The sequence below is a fragment of the Austrofundulus limnaeus genome, unplaced genomic scaffold (genome assembly GCF_001266775.1).
Source record: "Austrofundulus limnaeus strain Quisiro unplaced genomic scaffold, Austrofundulus_limnaeus-1.0 Scaffold12, whole genome shotgun sequence".
In the NCBI taxonomy this organism is placed as follows: domain Eukaryota; kingdom Metazoa; phylum Chordata; class Actinopteri; order Cyprinodontiformes; family Rivulidae; genus Austrofundulus; species Austrofundulus limnaeus.
In genome coordinates, this window is record NW_013952414.1 from 4,502,444 (window position 1) to 4,522,937 (window position 20,494).

At 39.0% G+C, this 20,494-nt stretch overlaps 1 protein-coding gene across 2 annotated transcripts in view; it reads left to right on the forward strand.

Moving 5' to 3' along the window:
* Positions 1 to 20,494, forward strand: part of sema5a (sema domain, seven thrombospondin repeats (type 1 and type 1-like), transmembrane domain (TM) and short cytoplasmic domain, (semaphorin) 5A) — a 178,351-nt gene that overhangs the window by 153,070 nt on the left and 4,787 nt on the right. For both annotated transcript variants that reach the window (XR_001309788.1, XM_014002365.1), the window contains 5 exons: positions 7,971 to 8,180; positions 11,165 to 11,335; positions 11,526 to 11,681; positions 14,156 to 14,200; positions 15,909 to 16,120. Coding sequence is in view for 1 of the 2 variants with exons in the window: in XM_014002365.1 (XP_013857819.1) it covers positions 7,971 to 8,180; positions 11,165 to 11,335; positions 11,526 to 11,681; positions 14,156 to 14,200; positions 15,909 to 16,120 (794 nt within the window). In the remaining variant the exon portion in view is untranslated. The remainder of the gene's footprint in view (positions 1 to 7,970; positions 8,181 to 11,164; positions 11,336 to 11,525; positions 11,682 to 14,155; positions 14,201 to 15,908; positions 16,121 to 20,494) is intronic.

The following is a 20,494-nucleotide window of genomic DNA, read 5'->3' on the forward strand; positions in this document are numbered from 1 at the left end:
TGTGTGTGTGTGTGTGTGTGTGTGTGTGTGTGTGATTATTTTTCTTTATTTGGACTTGAAGGTAAAAAAAAAACTTTTTTTCATTTGTTGGAGCATAAAAAACATACAGTTTAATTTCCTGTTTTTTGTTCTTAACAAAACAAACTGTTTCCTTTCCAGTGGATGTTCAAGAGTCTCTCATTTCTAATTGTTTTGTCCTTCAACAAAATTATTCAGTCATTTTGCCTTTTTATAAACTGGCTTTTGCACAAATAACTCAGACTGAAAGACTAACAAAGAACATTATATTTTACTAATAAATACATTTAATAGAGCACCGACAGAGTTTGCAGTATGAGTGCATCTGCAGCTTACACCAACATTTAATATGTAGTTTTATAGAAAAAAATGAAAGTGCTTTATTCACATCGCTTCTGTTTGTGAAGCTTAAGGTCATTTTGCAAAAATGCAGCCTGCAGGCACCACATTCTAAAACAGTTTTATTCAAGAGGCCTGATGTTGAGTGTGAAATTGTTTCTTTACAAATTGTGGATGAATTTTTTCAATGTAAGTGTTACTTTAAAAATCATTTCAGATATTTTTTTATGTCTGTTAAACAGCATGAGAGCAGAGAACCCACTAGGGTGGCTGCATTGTTGTTTTTTTATTTTTTTACACCCTCAAGTTCAGAAGTACCACTGCCCTGATAAAGTCCTGTACGGATCAGACAAACCTCTGCAGAGAGCTGCTGCAGCAGCTTTAAAAGGTCACAACACTCCAGTCTGGATATCTGAAAAAGTTGAATACAAACTGGAGTCAAAGCAGGACCTCCTCAGTCCTGGACCCTGACATCCAGCCTTTAGTAAACCGCCCATGTCCAGCTCAGTTTAAATTCCCCCCAAAAAAGTCTAAAGCAGACTTTTTTTTCTGTGCACTAATGTCAGCTTCTCAGATTTGCTGAGTAGCAGGTTATTTGCTGTCACCTCAGTGTCAGTGCTCACACCTCCACTTTGTGAACAGACACATCTCAGTCAGTGATGCAGCTGATAATGGTGCGAAGTGTTATAGTGTTTCTGTCACACCGCGGGTTACCAGGAACCATAGCCAACATGAATTCAAGAGCATATTGTCAGTAAGAAGATAAAACTATTATACTATAATGGAACTAAATTGCCACAGTTAATGCAGACCAACAGCACAGGTGTCGATTATCCAGCAATTAAAGTCGTTATGTGAATAAACCAAGTATTACAAAGATCTGTTACCTTTGAGATAGTTTATTTTGCTGCATTTAATCATAGATATAACACACAGAACCCTATGTAATAAAACCAAAAATTACACATTCTGCCTCCTATTTATCACAAATCTTATTTTGACATTTCTGATTTGCCAACTTTTTTAACCAATTTTATCTTCACTTTCATAGTTTTATCTTTAACTGGTGTAGTTTCACCTGTCTTAGATATTCATAGAAATGGTTTTTACCAGCTTCTAACCAAGATTATGGCATTTCTGTAGATACCAAACATGTCTATGTTTAACTAAAAGAACTCGTAGTAAGTAAAGTAGAAAACCAGGGATTTGGACTTGGATGAATGAACCAATTGGCGGGCCAGATGTGGCCCGTACTGCTATAATGACAAAGTCCAAAAACTACAACAGAGTATTAGGGCCACACAACGAGATTATTATTATTATTATTATTATTATTATTATTATTATTATTATTATTATTATTATTATTATTATTATGAGAGTAAACTTGTAACATTATGAGAAAAACGTCATAATGTCATGAAAATAGTCGTAATATTATGAGAACCTTTAAAGGAGCAACTTGTGAAGTTGTTTTTTACTATCAGTTAAAATAAATACTTATTCTTTCAGCACGTTAGCATCAAATGATCTAAAGCAGGACTTTGAAACGATTGTGCAAACAACTATATGATAAACTGAAGTCGTATTGTAATCAATGGCTGCATTGTCAGATTTAGTTGTGACCGGATGGAAGCATATTACACTAACGCTGACCCAAAAGTCATTGCAGACAACTTCATAAACACATCGACACGCATGGCTATCCACTGCAGGTGTGAGGAAAATGAGGAAAAAATCAGGAACGGAAGATGGACGTCATGTAAGCTTGACTTTTTTTCTTGTAATATTATGATTTTAATCTTGTAATATGATGACTTTATTCTCATGATTTAAAAACAATTTTATCTCGTTGTGTGGTCCTAAAACTCCGTCATCAAAGGTAGAATTCCACATCAATATACAGTATAAACAATAAACCTGTGTCTGGGTGATATTTGTGTGGAAATGTTGCTACAAGTGGTTTAAATTTGAACATTTATAGTGTTTGAACTTAAAAAATCAGTTTATTTTAGTAAATGATGTAGATATTATATTAATAAATGTTGAAAGAAATACAGTATAACAATAATGCATAAAAATACTGCAAACCTATATTAATACAATAAATAAAAATACAAATTCCATCCACGTGAGCTCAAGTTTTACAAACTGACAGTGAAGAAAACGTTCAGGTCAGATGCAGCTGTGGTAAACATAAATCCTCACACTTGTTTTGTGTAAAAATGCACAAAAGGAATTCCTTTAAATAAAACAACAACGAAGAATCCCTTTTTTACAAAGCTTTGGCATGTTTAGTTCTCGTTTATGTATGAAAAGTGGTAAATCAGCACAATCTCTTATTATTAAGCTTGTAGCAGAAAGTTCAGGACTCTGTTATTTGCTCGGAGTAAATCAATACAGGCATTGTTGTACTGATGCATTAAATTAAACAGATGTTTCTAATAAAGTGGTTGATGGGGGTAAACTTCCAAACCGGGCTGTTTGTGTCGCTGCATTTCTGTGCGTGTGCGCTGATCTATCACGCCTTTCAGAGCTGGCTTTTAATTGCACTCTAAGAAAGCTTTAATTGGATCGTCCCTGATAATATCTCCCTGAAGAGCTTCTGGGCCGACCGCTGTTTGGCAGATTTCAAGAAATACTGTCATTAGATGGAAACTGTAAACAGCCAGAACCCCCTAATTTCACAAGATGTAACGCAGGCACACACAATGTAAGGAATGGCTGCCTCCTCCTGGAGACATCACAGATCTCAGAGGTAAAGTWAAAAAAAAGCAGGGATGGTGAGTCAACGCACAGCTCAGGATGTGAGACAGGCTGGAAGAGGCACTTTTTATTCTCACATTGTGATCCAGGGTTATCGTTGTTGATGAAACCTGGCAGCAAATGTCTCCTCCTCCTCTGAAAGTAAGGATTTTGTTTTTGTTTTTAACCTCACCTCAGTTTGCTTATAGCAGAGTTGATATAATCTCATCCCCACGTCACAATCTCTGTTTTTTATCACCCAAAGACGACGTGGTAAAATGTATTTGCCTGTTTGTACCGTTAGCAAAACAACACAACCACTAGATGGATTGAAACGAGATATATTAGGTTAAATACACTTTTATTGTGTAGCTGGAGTCTCTAGGAGTGCTGGAGATTTGAATTTAACTTCTCCCGGTGCTGCGTAAATATMACAGTAWTTRTGACTGAACTGCCAAATAAGGTCTGGACTTACCAACTACTGAAGGTGGTCTTCCTTCTCCTCTGGCTCYGACATGTAAGGCTGGATGGACAAGTCCTCCCTTGTTGACTTCTTTTAATTAATTTGTAAATAAAACATTTCTGCGCTGCTATATAGTCGTAAACCCCTCTATCAAACCAGAATGGACCGCTCTGGAAGCTGGAGGGGGCAAGGCGAAAGGCACCTTGTATGGATTTAAAGAGACAGCCTCAAAACGAGTTGATCTGAGACATGCTTTAGTAAAGGAGCGGGGCTTGTGGAGCTACAATAAGGAGGAATTCAGACCAAAGCATTGCAGCTCCACTTTATATAGACTCAACTGAATGATTTAAATATTTTAAAAAAAGAATTTAAAAGCTTTAAAAAATGTGTCTTTGGGGGGACATCAAGATGGCCGCCACARCTAAGTGACTGTAGGAGACGCAGTATTGGCTATAACTCGAGCTCATATTTGATGTGGTAGTAGCTGAGTCACACTCTGAACATTCACAGATCAAGAGAGTTTAGATTTTAAATGTTTGTCCTCAACTCTGTCTGTTCTTTAACAAAGTATCTCATGAACCGCTGGAAGGATTTTAATCAAACTTTCAGAGAACAAAGCCAACATTGCTGCCACAGTTACCTSACCTTATAAACTCAAAAATGGATACAGCCTGGCTTATTATACCTAAATAACATTTGGTGTGGTAGTAGCTGAGCATSCCCTGAGACATTACTCTGACAGACAGCATTCCTTTAAGGAAGTCTTTGATTGACGTCTATAGATTACAGAGTGTTGCTCGTGTATTTGCTCAGCCAGAATCCTCGAATTCTCCTGTTTTTTTTTTTAATTTAGCAGACAGTTTTTGTTTTCTCTCTCCAGCAAAGGCAGGTGTGTTTTTTTATTTTTAATTTCCTTTCTTTTTGATGTTTTCTTTTCTTTTTTTTTTTTTACGAGGACAACTGGATGTTCTGCCCTTCATTTCATGTGAAACCTGCTCATCAGGAAAGTGAGGATTAATGCTCTCCGGCTGTGTGTGGCTCTCGTGTGGATCAATAGATCCAGTCACTAACCATTTGAGAAGAGGAGCGCCATGCTGTTTGTTTTGGCAACAGGAGGGCAGTACAGACAAAATGCAAAATACATCAGAGAATAGCGTTAAGGTAAAGCTCACGCAGGCAGAGCGAGCCAACTCCAGTGGATGTATTATTGGCAGTACTTTAATTAAAGGTCTGGGTTTGTGTTTGTGTGTGTGTGTGTGTGTGCACACGCATTAGTTCAGAGTCTGTGTGTTCATGACTAGGAGCCACTTAGTTGCTTTTGGAGTGGTGGTCTAGTCTCTTCGGCCCCGGAGGGCTTGAWGAAGAGTATAGGTCACAGAGGCGGTCAGGACTGTCCGTACCACTGCCTCCTCAGAATCGATAAAAAGCGAGGGGCCCGGAGTCCTCGACGGCCGGCCTGTCAGCGCTCAAGGCAGCCCGACGCCGGGGGTGAGCTGGCCCGTGCACCGGCAAGGTCGGGCACGGTTCTGAAGAGGTCGAGGATTTACGCTGGGTAAACACGCCGTCCCTCTCCCCGAGAATACAAAACAGACGCGCCATGATAACTGTCAGTGAAATAAGCACGCTGACAAAACAGCAAGGCCGAGACTGGAGGACAAAGACGGGGGACAGAGGGAGAGACAAAAGGTGAGAGGAAGATAATAACGACAAAGACGGAGGGAGGCAGAGATGAGGAAAATCGGGGAGACCGGAAGATTAACGGGGAATTGGAAGAAAGGGGTTTCTGTGGCACGACCGGATTGCTAAAACCAGGGATCCATATGCTGCTTCTGTCTGATCGCCTCTGAAATGATCTGCTCTGTCTTATCTAAGCTCAGGCACAGGTGCAAAATGAAGATTTGCACCTGAATAAAAGCCCTAAATGTTACAGCGTATGGCTCGGGTGAATGGCTAAATCATTAGAAAAGTGCTTTGGCAGTGACTGTAATATCAGCGGAGGTAATTATCGTTCCCTCAAACATATGGGCTCACTCTTTTTTGTTCAAAAACACCAGAAGCTCTCCACTCATTCTGCTATCTGCTTCTCAACACAAGACGTGTTTCCACTGCTGATTAATGCCTGAAGAAATTACAGCTTAATAGAAATTATGTTTTTCAGGTTTTATTAGGAATCCACCACTTGACTCGATTCAGGCGAGAGTACACAAATTACAGAACCGATGTACAAAAAGCGACTGTAATCCCTCAACTTTCACCGACTTCATACGAAAAGTTGAGCTGTGAGGAAATAAATAATGAGTTTCCTGTGTGCACATGGTTCAGGACACCAAGTTCAATTTAAGACTTTTTTACTGGTTTATAGAGGAGTCCTCGGCCGTGCTGGCGGTGAGAAGCGGTGCCAGTAGAGGTGACGACCCGTTCGGTTGGGTTTAAGTAAGCTGATGAGTACAAGTGATGCACCGTCAGGATTTACTGTGGGAGAATTTGGGTCAGAACCCTCCTGGACTTTGTTGGTGACTCTTGACTCCAGCGTGGAGCAGAATTGGAAAGCAAAGGCCGCACAGAAAAGACGTTGCAGAAGGTGAACAAACAGATTGAAGTCCAGGTCAAAGGATCCTCGGAGTCCTGGATTACATTCTGAAAGTGGGGAAAGAAGTTTTTAGCAGAAGTTCTATTCGAGTTAGGGGAAAAAAAGGTAGCAGCATCTTCTCACTGCAGATAGAGATGGCATTACCCATCAACCAATTATGCACCAATTTACTCGTCAAATGAACATGCGTCTGTGGAAATTAAATCTTGTTCTAATGATGCGATGATGAGCCCACTCACCTTCAAGTCGATAAAATGTCCAAAAATTAAAATGTTCCTTGAAGAACATGCAGTAACACATTTATTGTTCAGTGCTCGTCAGAAACAGCACTTTATAACAACTAACTGAGGAAGAAGAGGACACTATTTTTTGTAAAAGCAGAAGTGAAGCTGATTATTTAGGGAAAAAAATGTTAATTTGTTCATTTCTTTGTCTGCATGTTTGTTTACACAGACTTGGCAGCTGAGACGTTACAGTCAATACCTGTCAGATGCCAAAAACTGATTGACTTTACTGAGATCTTTTTTTTTAATCCATGGATTTGTCAGCACGTATCTTTACACATATTTTGTGCTATTTCAAAAATTTATCAAAACATTCAGCTCCTTCAGGACATTCCAGCTGGGACTTTTGATATTTCAGCAATTTGTACTTTTTTGCATTTTTTTCCTCAATGAAAATTAGTTGAGTTCCTTAAAACCCTTTGAAATGTTCATTAATCTTTACAGTTTTTTTTCTCAGTTTGTTCTGGTTCTGCTTTTTTAAATGTCTGTTTAAATTTTAGATTCCATCATATTGTATTTTGTTGATTTTTGCTTTTTTCTACCTTTTTTAAGCTGTCATTCTAACCTTTCTGTTATAATACAGCTAGTGTAAATTTTTTGTGCTTCTTTCAGCTGTTTTCTGTGTTTTTAGCTACTTTTAAGTTAATTGAAGTATTTTTCAGCTAAATTCACCTTTTTGCTATTTCTTTTTTTGTGCCAATTTCAGCTATTTCAGCTACTTTTAAGCTATTTTTAGGGTATCTTCAGCTTTTTTATTTTAGAAATTTTAAAGTAGGTTTTTGTACTTCTTGTTTTTGGTTAATTTGAACATTTTCACTGTCGTTTCCTGCAACTTGTTTCTGCTACTTTTAGCTTCTTTTTGCTCAGTTTAGCTACTTTTATGCTCTTCAATTTTTTTTAACCCATTTTTGTTGTCTTTCTACTGATGTCTCATGTTTGTTGTCCTGCTTTCAGCAAAGATCAGCTGTTCAAATTTAACTTAACAGTTGTGCTATCAAACCTTTTTTAGCTTGATTTCAGCAACTTTTAGCAAAAATMTTTCAGCGTTARGCCTTCATGCTGCAATGCTTTTTCTCTAGTTATTCTTAAAATCATCCTAACAGGTGACGTAAATATGTCATTTAGTAGAACTATTCACCCTCTGTTCTTCTGTTTAGCCAATACGGTCGTATATTTTTATTTTGAATTATTGTGCACACTACTCATGAGAGTCACAGTTTCATATTTCCATTGTTGATAAAAAAAAATGTTCTTTTTTTATCAATAAAATTTAGTGTAAAAACACAAATCAAACTTTGTGTTTTCTGCTCTTTAGGCACAAATTCTGCCTGGACTTTTATTAGCAGCTGATATTGACATTTTGTGGTTTTGTGACTCCTCAGAGTAAAAGTACACATTCCTGGCTGGAATGAAGAATTGTTGGTGTTTTAAATAAGAGTTTTTATTTTATTTAGTAAATGTTACATTAAGGCTGACACACAGCAGACAAGAGTTTTGACAAGTCTTTTTCTCGTGTCTCTTCACCTGACAGGTGAGGTGCTTCGTCTGGGGAGGATCTCAGGCCACACGGTGAACGGTGGCTGGTCAGCCTGGAGCTCCTGGTCTCAGTGCAGCAGAGACTGTAGTCGAGGGATCCGGAGCAGGAAGAGGACCTGCAGTAACCCCGAGCCCCGYTACGGAGGTCAGACCTGCCTGGGCCCAGCACAGGAGTACCAGGAGTGTAACATCACCCCGTGTCCAGGTGAGAAAACTATACACATCCTGCTGTTTCTGCTTTAGTGGCCAGGACTCCCACAGATAGCAAAAAACAACCTCACAACTCTGGAACAATGAGCAGAAGACACACAGAGATAAGAACAGTTACAAGAGCAGGAGTCAATACCACAGCAAGCTCTGGTAAATACACACTTCTTCACACCATATTTAAGCCTCATGTTCCTTTTCTTCTTGATTACAAGATAAAGGATTTCAGAGACAAATGACCCACCAACTCATTTGAACCCGCAAAAAGAAATCAGTTGCAGATAAGAGGTGTGACGAAGACCCCAATTTAGACCAAGAATCAAAGAGACGATCCCTGCGGCGCTTTAGTGTGTAATTACTATTGCTGTGTAATTATGTTGCCAGCTACGGGAGGCCTTATTCTGTTGTGAAAAGCCCCGAGACAATGTATTTTCAACACTTGTCTGGCAGAGGAAGCTTTCTAATTAAAAGAATACTCTGTCTGACAAGAGAGGTAAGCTGTCTAAATGGAAATCCAGCTCTTAGTTTGGAGGAAAGCCCACCTGGTATTCGTCACGGGCGACAAACGGGCGCGCATCTCAGATGATTAGTAATCAAGCCCCCCCTGGAGAAAGGCTTTCACTGAAAGCCTGGATCTGTGCACCGTCACCAACACCCACGATCCATCCAACTTCTTCCAAACAAAATAAATAAAATGGTAAAYGACCATCATCTCTCTGTTTTTGGGTTCCTTCAGTAAAACGCTCAGCGCTCGGCTCCACAGCAGCAGCGTGAAGATCGCTGTTAAGTAATGCTGTCAAATCTGCTTCATTCAGACACATTAAAAGGCTTCTGTTGAGTAAAGTGACACGTAGATATTGTTTTTTGTGTTACCAGTAGTGCACCTGCAATAACAGTGTGTTGATGATAAACTCCACTCTTCTGCTCCCCAAAGGAACCAACTTAACCCAGCCCGAGAAGCAATGAATACTAATGCTTGCTCAATTAGCACCCCTCTGAAAGTGAGATATTATTTTGAGGCTGGAATCCTCCTGTGGCTAATCCAGAGCTTTTTTCCCCCCACATGTTAGTTTGCTGTGAAGGAGCAGGAGAGAAAAGGGTGTTATGCCTTCCGTCCGTGTGCTCTGGAAACAAATGAATTTGTGTTTTTATTGCGTCTGCACCTCCGATGGGGCGATCCTTCATCGAGAGCCGGGAATCGACTCTCGTGTCACTCTGTGATAGAGAAATTACACAGAGATGACAAAAAGCTTCAGCAACTTCAATTACCTGTTTAGTGCCGCCAGCCATCTTTGGGTCTTTAAAAGGAACAGGAGACGGGGATTTCTCGCTGCCACGATGAAGTGAGGCTTTAAACAGATAATTGGAGAAAAGATATTTRCCTCTGCTGTGGTTCAAGTTGAAGCTTTAACCAATTTTGTGCTCTCTTTTTTTACTCCTCTGCTTCATCTGCCTTTTTTTTTATACAAGGCGTGTGTCTGAGTGTGGCTAGTGTCATAAATATACAAGTTTTTTAAAGATCTCTTGTTGGTACTTGGGGCCACAYAAAGGGACAAATACGAATGCATGTCTGGATGCTTCATTTATCTTTATTATTCCTTGATGTGGTTGTTTCAGTTAGAATGTGTAAAGGAAAGGACTATTTACAGTATTTGACAATATGGATCTACACCAGGGCTGTTCAACTAAACTGCTCAGGAGGCCACAGTTACACAACACAGAACACCTATTACCTTTTACATAATTTTTTTATTTTGCTGCATTGAATTCTAAATTTTTAATCTGGATTAAAATCTATTAGGTTCATCATTAAGTTTTTTTTTCTTCAAATTTTTAAAGTTTCAAATTTTAAAACTTTATTATTACTGATTTTATTTTATTTTTATTTCATATTTTCAGTTTTTTTCAACTATTTTATTTATTTATTTCAAATGATCAATTTTTCAAAATAAATATAAACTATTTATTTATTTATTTCAATTTTTCACATTTTCAAAATAAAATGTAACTGTTAATTTATTTATTTACGTATTCGTTCATTCATGCGTTCTATCATTTTTGTGGGCGGGGCTTTGGTGGGTGGGGCTGGATGGCTTCTGGCCCTGATCAACACTTTTGCAACTTAGCTGCTCTAACTGAATATTTGGTTGCTGAAGTTCATCTCTGAGGTGTGTTAGTTGAACAAACACTAAGAGGTAACAATCTTTTTGCAAACTAGTGCCATTTTTGTCCAACTAGTTGGAGCAGAGTTCGTAATAATCAGTCAAAACGAAATGTGAACAAGCTTCTAACGGACTGGTGGACCAAAAAAATGTGTTTTACTAGTTCGCCACTGAAAGTCACCACAAATTTATGGTACTAGTATTCACATTTTGGCAGTTTTTCATGTTCAGAATCCTGAACATTTTTGAGAACTTTTAGTTTAAAGAAAAAGAAATGTAGATTCACTTTATCATTTTGTCGTTGGATGAGAATTGTTCAGCATCTCAGAGGGCTACAAAGTAATTAAACAAAATCTTGAGCTTAGAATCTAACACGCCTAAAAAACTAACATTTTTTTTGCTCCACGGTGAAACTATAAAACATTTATTATTCAAAGATAATAGGAACTAAATGAACAATTGTTAAAATGCTGTGTACTGTGTCAAAACGTTCTGTGGTAATAAATGTCCGTTGCATCATGTTTGAGCCAGCAATTGCAGGACTTTTTGGTCTCAGAGTTGGAATGACTGTGATCATGTTTTCTTGTGGATTCAAGGTGTGAAACTTGAAGCACGATTTCTAATTTTCAACCACTTTTTGTGGCACAAATTTTTCACAATAAAAGCTTGAACAGACTTCACATCTTGCTTAGCCTTTTTCATGTTAAATGGAAATTTTTTACATTGTTTCACTCTTCTTTCATTATGCATTTATTGTCCAATTGAAATCTCATCTAGTTTCAAAGCATTAACAGTTTGGCTCTGATCTCACTGGTTTTAGTGGATGGCAGCTGGTCGTGCTGGTCTTCATGGTCCAAGTGCTCTGTGACGTGTGGAGGGGGACACTACATGAGGACGCGGACCTGCAGCAACCCTCCACCAGCTTACGGAGGAGACATCTGCCTGGGTCTGCACACCGAGGAGGCCCTGTGCAACACGCAGACGTGTCCAGGTACAAACCAAACAGCTGAGAGCTTCTAATCCATCACGTGTTCAGTGGAAGGTTCTTTGTTTTTGGGGGGGGGGGGGGGTCTCAGCTACACAAAGGGCGTTCATGCGTCACTAATGTACACAAAGTCACTCGGTGCAGTGCCGACACAGACCCGACAAACTGTGAGATGTGCTGTCGATGCTGTTTCCAGAGAGCTGGTCCAGCTGGTCTGAGTGGTCCCACTGTGACTCCAGCGGGCACCAGCTGCGCGTGCGTCACTGCGACGTGCTTTTCCCCACTGGAAACCAGTGTTCAGGAAACAGCAGCGAGATGAGGGCCTGCTCCCCGGACTCCAACTTTATACCAGGTATACACACACACACACACACACACACACACACACACACACACACAGTTATTATTCAGTCTGCAAGCAAATGCATGACTTTACGCACAGGTATGACCACCTGGACATGTGTTACACCATGCACATTGTTTTTATTATTATTATTATTATTCAAAATTTTCTTTTTTGGTTTTAGATTTTGGTTGTTTTTTTGGTTTTTCGTATCTGGCCTCTGTGTTTCTATGACAATTTTAATTTTCAACTTGGCATGAGTGGATGTGCTTCTTGTTAATTGTTTTTTTAAAGAAGGTGCACTAATGTTTTGGAAATAAATTCAGATCATATAACTACCGTCCAAGATTCTAAAACTAGAAAAAAAAAGTTCACAAAGAGAAAAAACTCAGAGAGGCCACCGAGCACCAAATATGACACTTTTGTCTCGGTTTGTAGTGCAGAAGGACACAAATACTGGCAGAGAAACAGTTTGTAGATTCAGATTAATTTTAACTGCTTTAACAGGAAACTTCATATAAACACTGACTTATAACGCAGATGGAAGATCTGACAATGAAAACAAACAAAAAAGAGAAAATCACAAAATGAACAACAATAGTTGATCAGTAACCCTGACCAGGTCACAGGGAAGCAAAACCCATTAAACAAAATAAACCAGGAAATTCATTTGCAGAAATAGCTAACAGTGTCAGATTAATCCAAACAAAGTCAAACAGAAAAACAATGAAGCTGCTAAATAAATCTACCCCAGACAGGAGGAAGTCACAGAAAACAGAAAAGGTAAAAAGTGCCACATTTCAACACCAGTGCTGCTTTATATAATCACACAAAAGACATACAGCTCTGTGGCTAAAATTCTGTTTCGTCCCACTTAGACACATTATTAGTAGGCAAAGGTACTTTCCTAAAACATTCTAATGTATTCAGTGTTATTAGGGCTTTTAATGATTTTGCTTTCAGTTTCTTTTTGGTTCAATTTAGATTAATATTGCCAAAATTAACCACTTACTGAACGCAATCAAACTAATTAGCTCTGTAGCTGCCATGCTTGGATTCACTTCTGAACTGTAGCTGGTGGAGTCCATGAAAACAAAAAAATATTCTGAAACGTGTCGTAGTATTTGTTAAAATAAAAGAATATGAATAAATACACATGTATAGATCAAAACTCACTGTTATAAGATTATGATCAAACAAAGACGATATTTAATTGTTAATTATGGTTAAAAGTTTATGTCTCTAAAGTTTCAGATGTTTTCTCCAAATTCCTGATTTCCTTATAAACCTGTCAGTTTTATTTTATTTTATTTAACTCGATTTTTACCCATTTGTTCAATAACAAAAAAAAAGCATTTCAGGTTTCTTTTCAAAATCAGTTCCTGTGTATTTGTGCTAAATGGGTAATCAAGGGGGAATATTTCCTGCCTCAGATACAGGCTTGTATCAAGGTGTTCACACTGAGGCTTTTTTTGAAATTTGCATCTCGGTTTTGTTAGAAGAAATCCCTGAAATCCCTCTGCCTCCGCTACAATCACAATCAACAAGGACTCCCAACCGGCAGCTGACAGCAAACCTGCTGTTTGCTAAACTATCGCCTTTTATTTGCCTCATGAATGGCAAGCTTTCAATTTGCACATGAATATTTTTACAGGACTCTTGCTTTTGATATTAGCAAGTGCCGATGGTTCGAAATGGTCATAACCTCCAGAAATAAACAAGTCTTGCATGAAATAAAGACAAGGSGAATTAGTCAAATCTGCTGGTTTTGAAAAGCTGAAAGTGGAGAAAATGTTGCTATATTTACTCCTCCCCCCTCCCCTCTCTCCTCACACCATTAGCATTGATGTCTGCAGGCATCTTCTTATTGACAATTAGTAATGTGAGACACAGAAAGGAATTGATCTCGGCGTCTCTGCTAAACAAAAGATCATTAAATCTCCTCCCTTTGACAAAGGACGTTCGTGTTTCACATTCTATTACCAAAAACACCATAAATAATAAAGAAAGGTTGCATAGTTTTACTGAAAGGCTGGGATTCATATAAATTTCAGACGTGGTAATTAATAATCTGACAGAATAAACATTTGATTAAAGCACATGTTTGTGACTTTTCTGTAGGATATAATACTCGTAAAAAATGTTCGGAGATCGGTACAAAATCGCCCGTTTGCCTTTTTATTTTCCCATCCATCCACTTTTATGGGAAAGGCAGTCCATTTAGGTTCATTAGCAACATCTTGTACTTCATTTCCTTTTAATGGGACCTGATACTTTTCATAAACCACTCCAGGTGCCCCAGCTTTGATTAGCTCGCAGAGTTATTTAACGATTATCTGTTTCGTATAGAGAAGCAGCTTTCATCTTCACCTTCAGGAGAACAGTTTGTCATGAGAACAGCCAGGGTTGTGTGGGGAAGGTTTTTTTTTTTTCAGCTCTAACACCGCTGGGGGTTTTTGTGTGTGTTTCTTCCTCTCTGTTAGAAGTCTCGATTGCACGCTCCAGTCAGGAGGAGAGGCGCTGTGGAGGTAATTTATGTCTGTGTGTGTGTGTGTGTGAGTGTGTGAGAAAAAAAGAGAGGGCAAATAACACCTGGCATAACACACTTTCCAGGTAACAAGGTAGTTTTTCAACCCTGCACAGCAGCATATGATTTCAGACAGAAACGCACTAAATTCAACTTGTATGTGAGAAATCACACCTTTAATCATCACTGCTTTAACAACATGCCATCTTATTTTTATTGTGACTAAACTTATATCAGGGTTAATTTATTTATTAGCTAGTTACTTAATTAAAAGCATGACAAATAGTTTAAAACCTTTTTAATTTCTACCTGCCTACATTATCTTTAATTAATCATCTGTAAAAGAAAATAATTAGGTGATAAGTAGATAAATGGTTATTAATGATCCAAATAAAAAACTGTAAATGTGTGATGCTGTGTATTTGTTTAATACTTAACATCCTTTTAATTTAACTTTAATCCTTTCTACATTATTTATTCATCTGAGCTAGTTTGATATCCATCACATCTTATATCAAATAAGTGTTTATAGGACTAGTCTGAATCTTTTAAAATGGAGCTCTATGAAAGGGTTATGAGCGATGAATATCTTACCCGCTGTAGATGACTTGTTGAAAAATAGTAACGTTTATTTTTGGCTGATGTAAAGTTTTATATAACATCATTCAGTACATATATATAGAGAGATGTATGAAGACAAATATATATAAAACATTCTGCATCTTATTTTGAAATATTTGTTATTTACTTGCCCTTTGTTTTACTGCCTCTTGTTTTGTGCTTGTGTGCAGTTGTAACATAAGTAGTTTCCCTATTAGAGGAATAAAGTTTTCTGATTTTCAGATGAAATTTCTTTGAGATTTTGCTTATTTTAAGACACCTGCTTTGTTCTTGACCACGTAAGTTTGGTCCAGCTGTTTGCTCATTGATCTGGGCAGAATTCAATTAAATTTTTTTCAAACTGAGGTCATTTTAAAAGCTATCTACAGCAGATAAGACATTAATAGTTCATATCCTTTTTCACAGAACCCCAGGCTATCACCCTTTTCAAAACAGGAAATTATGAAAAGAATTGTGCTTAGAGCTACAGAARCTAATTTCTCCTGAGTTCAGTCGGCAATTAACCTTATTACGCTCGTTAAGAACATGTTTACTGAGCTCACAAATCTTGAACTCATTCAAACATTTTCCCCTAGTCTTACTTTTGTGACCATATCAGTTTCTACCTATTCGTTTAAGTCTCAAACCCATTGTTTTAATGTTTTAGGTTACATTCATCTTTTATATGGAGTTATACTGGAGATAGTTTTTAGCACACAGCTGGTGCAGGAGTTCTGCTGAAGACTTGTTACAACCAGCAACTATTGTTGATCTTAAAGAAACATGAATTGCATTAAAGGAGTTTGAGACTTTCATCATTATCGTGTCATGGTTTCACTCATTCTTATTAGGTTAAACAAACCTGAGTACCTGATATATATAAAAAATGAACATGAACTCATCTCAAGTCATCAGCTTTTCTATTATGAACACTTACTCAGAAAGAGGAAATGAAGTTAATATATATTCTCGCAACGCTGACGGTTTTTCTTTTTTGATTGTAGAGTACTCTATTGTTACACGAATGACCCTTTCAATTAACTCGMTGTAGGAATTATTGCCGAAATGCATTCAGTCTTTTGTTCCCGCTTTTCTCCTTTCCTTTTCAGACTTTAACCTTTTCCACATGATAGCCGTGGGCCTCAGCAGCTCCATCCTCGGCTGCCTGGTCACACTGCTCGTCTATTCCTACTGCCAGCGCTACCAGCAGCAGTCCCACGACGCCACCGTCATCCACCCCATCTCCGCCGCGCCGCTCAACACCAGCATCACCAACCACATCAACAAACTGGACAAATACGACTCCGTGGAGGCCATCAAGGTGCGATTTGCTCGGGGGCGGGTTTAACGCAGGTCACAGTTGACGGATGTTCAGATGTGCYGAGGCTCAGCATCAGTTCGCAGCATTTTCTTACTGTATGACTTAATCAATTAATGTCACCCTCCCTCTCTGAGGGAGTGAGCAGCGGTTCGCCTCTTTCCTCAGTGTCATCTGTGATTAAATACGCTTCTTACTGCATGACTGTCACTGTCACACCACCTCCTGTGTCGCACTGACACGCTCTAGTTGTGTAACAGGTGGGCAGGCGTGCGCTCAGCCTTTCTCCGTGTGCTCCTCTGACATGTTTTGCATAAGTCTGTGTGTGAGCACTTAATTTGCACAGTTTCCTCCTAACATTTCAGTACTAGMTATAGATTGTGGTCATCAAGTGATGAGGTCACTTGTTTGCATGTTTCTCTCTTTTTACCTGCTTTTTGGTTTGTAATTGCGTCCTTAAAGTGCCCGTGACATCAAATTTCTKTAATAAATATGAATGCATWTTTGGAAATATAACATTAATAGCATTTGGGGGAAAAAATCACACCACCGAGAAGAACAGTTGTTGAGATATTTGCATGTGAAGTAACRGGAAGTGATGTCAAATGGGAATGTCTGCATGTAAACAGAGCATTAATGGATAACAACCCAGACTGCAGAGAAGAACCTGATGTTTCTTTAGATTATTTTGAGTCAGATGGAGAAGAGTCAGAGTTCAAATGATGTTTCAATAAACAAAGACCAGGAAGTCCCTTTTCAGAAAGAGTTCCCCTTTGATGTCACTTCCTGTTTCACTCTGGCTGAGCCAAGTTCAAAAGAAAATCCGCCAGTTATGTGACAACATGGGTAAAATCATGTGCATTATGCAAAGTTTCTCAAATATAAAGATGTTTTCTTTGACTTTTTTTGCATGTCACTGGCAGGCGTTGCAGCACCTCCTGGTGGAGGACGTTTTGATCAGTAATGGGCTCGACACACGGGCAGCGACAAACTACAGCGATTAACGGCTGTCATCGCAGCCAGGGTGAAACCCGTCACACGGGACGCGATAGCGACGGCAGCGTTGCGAATCGCGCTCTCAGGTCGCTTGTCTTCACAAAATTTGATTGGTTCTTGACTCTGAAGGBGGGTGTGCATTACGGACGTGTAAACTAAACAAATCTTGCGATGCTAATGATATTGAAAAACAAACACACATCAAGATACAGTTTTATGAGGAAAAACTTACCATAAACTTCACCCTGGTGCCAATAAATTCCCACAAAGCTTTATAGTAATCACTTGGTGAAAGTGTTAGCTAACTGCAGTGTGTAGCATACTCTCCTCTCATTGGTCAGTCAATGAAACCCTCGCTGATTGGTTGTACGCTAAGCGACAGCGACAGCGACAAAAGTTCAACATTTTTCAACTTTCATATGTCGCGTCGCAAGCTCGAGTGTGCACGTCTACGTGTACGAGCGCGAAATTTCACATGCACTATTTTCACCGGTCGCTTAGCTGGAGGAGGGCAAGCGACTGTCGCCTCACCGCACAGGCTCCATAGGAAATGAATGGAGAGCGAGCGACGTCGCCTCCTGTGTGTCGAGCCCTTAAGTCTGTGAATCACTGTATTCCAAGAAAAAGCCTAAATTGCTTAGGCTTGTATCGCTCCTTTTTTAAGACCTCACTCCTGACTACCACAAAAGCACAGGATGTAAAATGACAGGTTGTTATTGGTCTCCTGACTCTAAGACRTTTTGATAAAAGCTTCACTAATTTAGTGAGAAAAAAACTAAAGAAAAGCTTTACTTTATTCTTGCTGACAAATTACCACTTTAACACACATCAAGCTGTTTCCTCTCGGTGCTGGCATGCAGTTCACAATTTTAGCTGTGACAGAATTTGTCAAGATCTTTTGGAATAATCTGTCGTGAACATCAGACTTCGCTCTTTTAAGTAAGACAGACATATTCGGTTTCATTTTACCTTGCTTTGCAGCTTTTTTATGTGATGAGATGGATTTTTTTTACCTAACAACACAGGAGGTTCAAAAACAAAGAGCAATGTTCTTTTAAAGACCTTTTAAGATACAGAGTATGTTGCTATAAATGTGCTAATAAGACAAAATAACATTGTTGCTCACCAGTCCTTCCACAATAGTGTTACCCACAATAATTACCAGCAGTATTGTATGCAGAATGTGTCAACAAGGGACATTATGGCACAGGAAGCTTTTTATTTTCTGTTATTAGGCCATTTTGCAGTTTAAGAACTATTAATCATGTTTAATGAGCTCTGGCTGCATGAAGGTCAACAGTCCATGTAGAATCCAAATGAGGTTACTCAGTAACCTATGACTGACAAAATTCAAGCTTTTAACCAGTCTTTCTTTACTTGTCTACGACTGAGCAGTTCAAAGAGTTTAAGCGGAACACATCCGGACATTATTTACCGCTTCGTTTGGGATGTTTTACCTTTTTGTTCACACTTAACCCAGTTTTAGCAGACTGGTGGAGTCAGACCCAGGCTGAGCTGCAACAGCTCAAAGTCTGTCATTTAAAGTCTAAAATGAGAGGTGGCGTGAGGTAAAGATGATTCACAACGTCAAAAGGTCCACTTTGGTGAGTTTAGTTGTAGTTCTAAGGTTCTGAACTGGGCAGCACGGTGGGGCAGTGGTTAGAGCTGTCTCAGGTTTGAATCCTGGCCTTCCTGTTTGGAGTTTACATGTTCTCCCTAATTTTTGACTCTTTTAAATATGGTCAAAGCTAATAATTCTGATGGTTATATATGGTTATGGTGGGTGGGGATGGATAAAGAACCTGTATGAGTGGGTGCCCTGTAAATGGGCCCATTGCTCTCTACAAAAAGACCCTGGTCTTTATTCAAACCTCAAAGCAGATTGTGCCCAGTTAGGACTCCAATCAGTGTACTTAGAGTTTTCTTTGTCAGGCTGATTAGAGCTTTCCCAAACCTTAGATTTGGGCCGTTAATCAGTTCCCGTGCCTGTCTACAGTCCATCAGCTCCCTCCAGCAGATTGTGTTGACGTCTAATCCAGGCCTGTAGGGCAGTCCTACAGACTGTTGTTGATGTACCTACAACAGGCTCTGGTCCTTTGAAGTGGGCCTGACTGCTAACTGTTGCAAGGTAGTCAGCTCTCTCATTACCAWAAATGCCAGTATGTCCTGGTACCCGTTGAACAGTAACACTGTTAAMTCTCTCCAGTTGGTTGACTGCTTCAGCACACTCCCAAGCCAGTAATGATGTTAAGTGTGGCCCTTGGAGAGCTTTAATAGCAGCTTGGCTATCTATTAGGATGAATATTTCCTTCTGTGTGCATTGAAAGTCTTTTAGAGATGCCACACACTGGTGGATTGCATATATCTCAGCTTGAGAAACAGTTGGAAAACTACCTAGTGGGTATTTGTGATCTCTTTCACAATGGTTGTGCAAAATCAGCACCCCTGCACCTACTGACCCCTTCAGAAGGGATCCATCTGTACTAATTATGATAAAAAAAATCCGCTGAAATCAAATGTAATACCACTTACAGCCACTAGGAGCTAGGTTTAAAACTCCCTTACTTCCAGGTGACTCAGTGTGGTTTCTCGCAGGCAGTGTGTCAGTCTTTTATCAGTTTGCTGCTTATTTTATTTTCATTATTAAATTAATACATTAAGCCGGCTTATCATATTGGTCTAAAATAAGATTCTGAGGGTAACTTCCTGTCCCCTCTCATTTGCCCAAATATGGTCGTGTAACTAATCTGCCAGGTGTGCCTCAGCCTACACATGTGCACTCTGAGGCAGTGGCTGCTGTCAAAGGCTACCTGTTGTACTGTTTGTCTAAATATCTTGAWCTTTGTTTGCGAAACTACTTCGCAGATATGAAAATGTTTTGCGGAGCCGTCACATTCTGAGCAGATCCTTTTGGCTCGGAGCAACACTCCCTCGAATGTAATTTTCGTTGAGGGGAGAGGAGGGTTCATCTGTCACGCAATTAGAGTCAGGAGCATCAAGCTTAATTCAGTTAATGTGGTTTCAGATCGAGGCAGATATAATACAGACAGTTGGTGTGGAAATACAAAAGGAGGTGCGAGATGAATGAGTCATGCTCGGTTCACTTTATTCTGCAGTGAATTTTCAACTCATTAGGGTTTGCGGAACCATAAGATAACGCTTTTAATGTTCATAGGCAAGAAAGATGAACACTTAATGTTTTGTTTTTAAGTGTTTAGTTCAGGTTACATTAGTCTTTATTGTTATGCACTCCTTTATTCAGGAACATTTCCAGCTGTTCAGTTGATTTGATTTGATTTTGATTTATTTATTTAACAGGAAAAGATTATTAGAAATCAAGCCTGACTCAGCATAATTGCTGTTTTACAGCAGGTTCCTGTT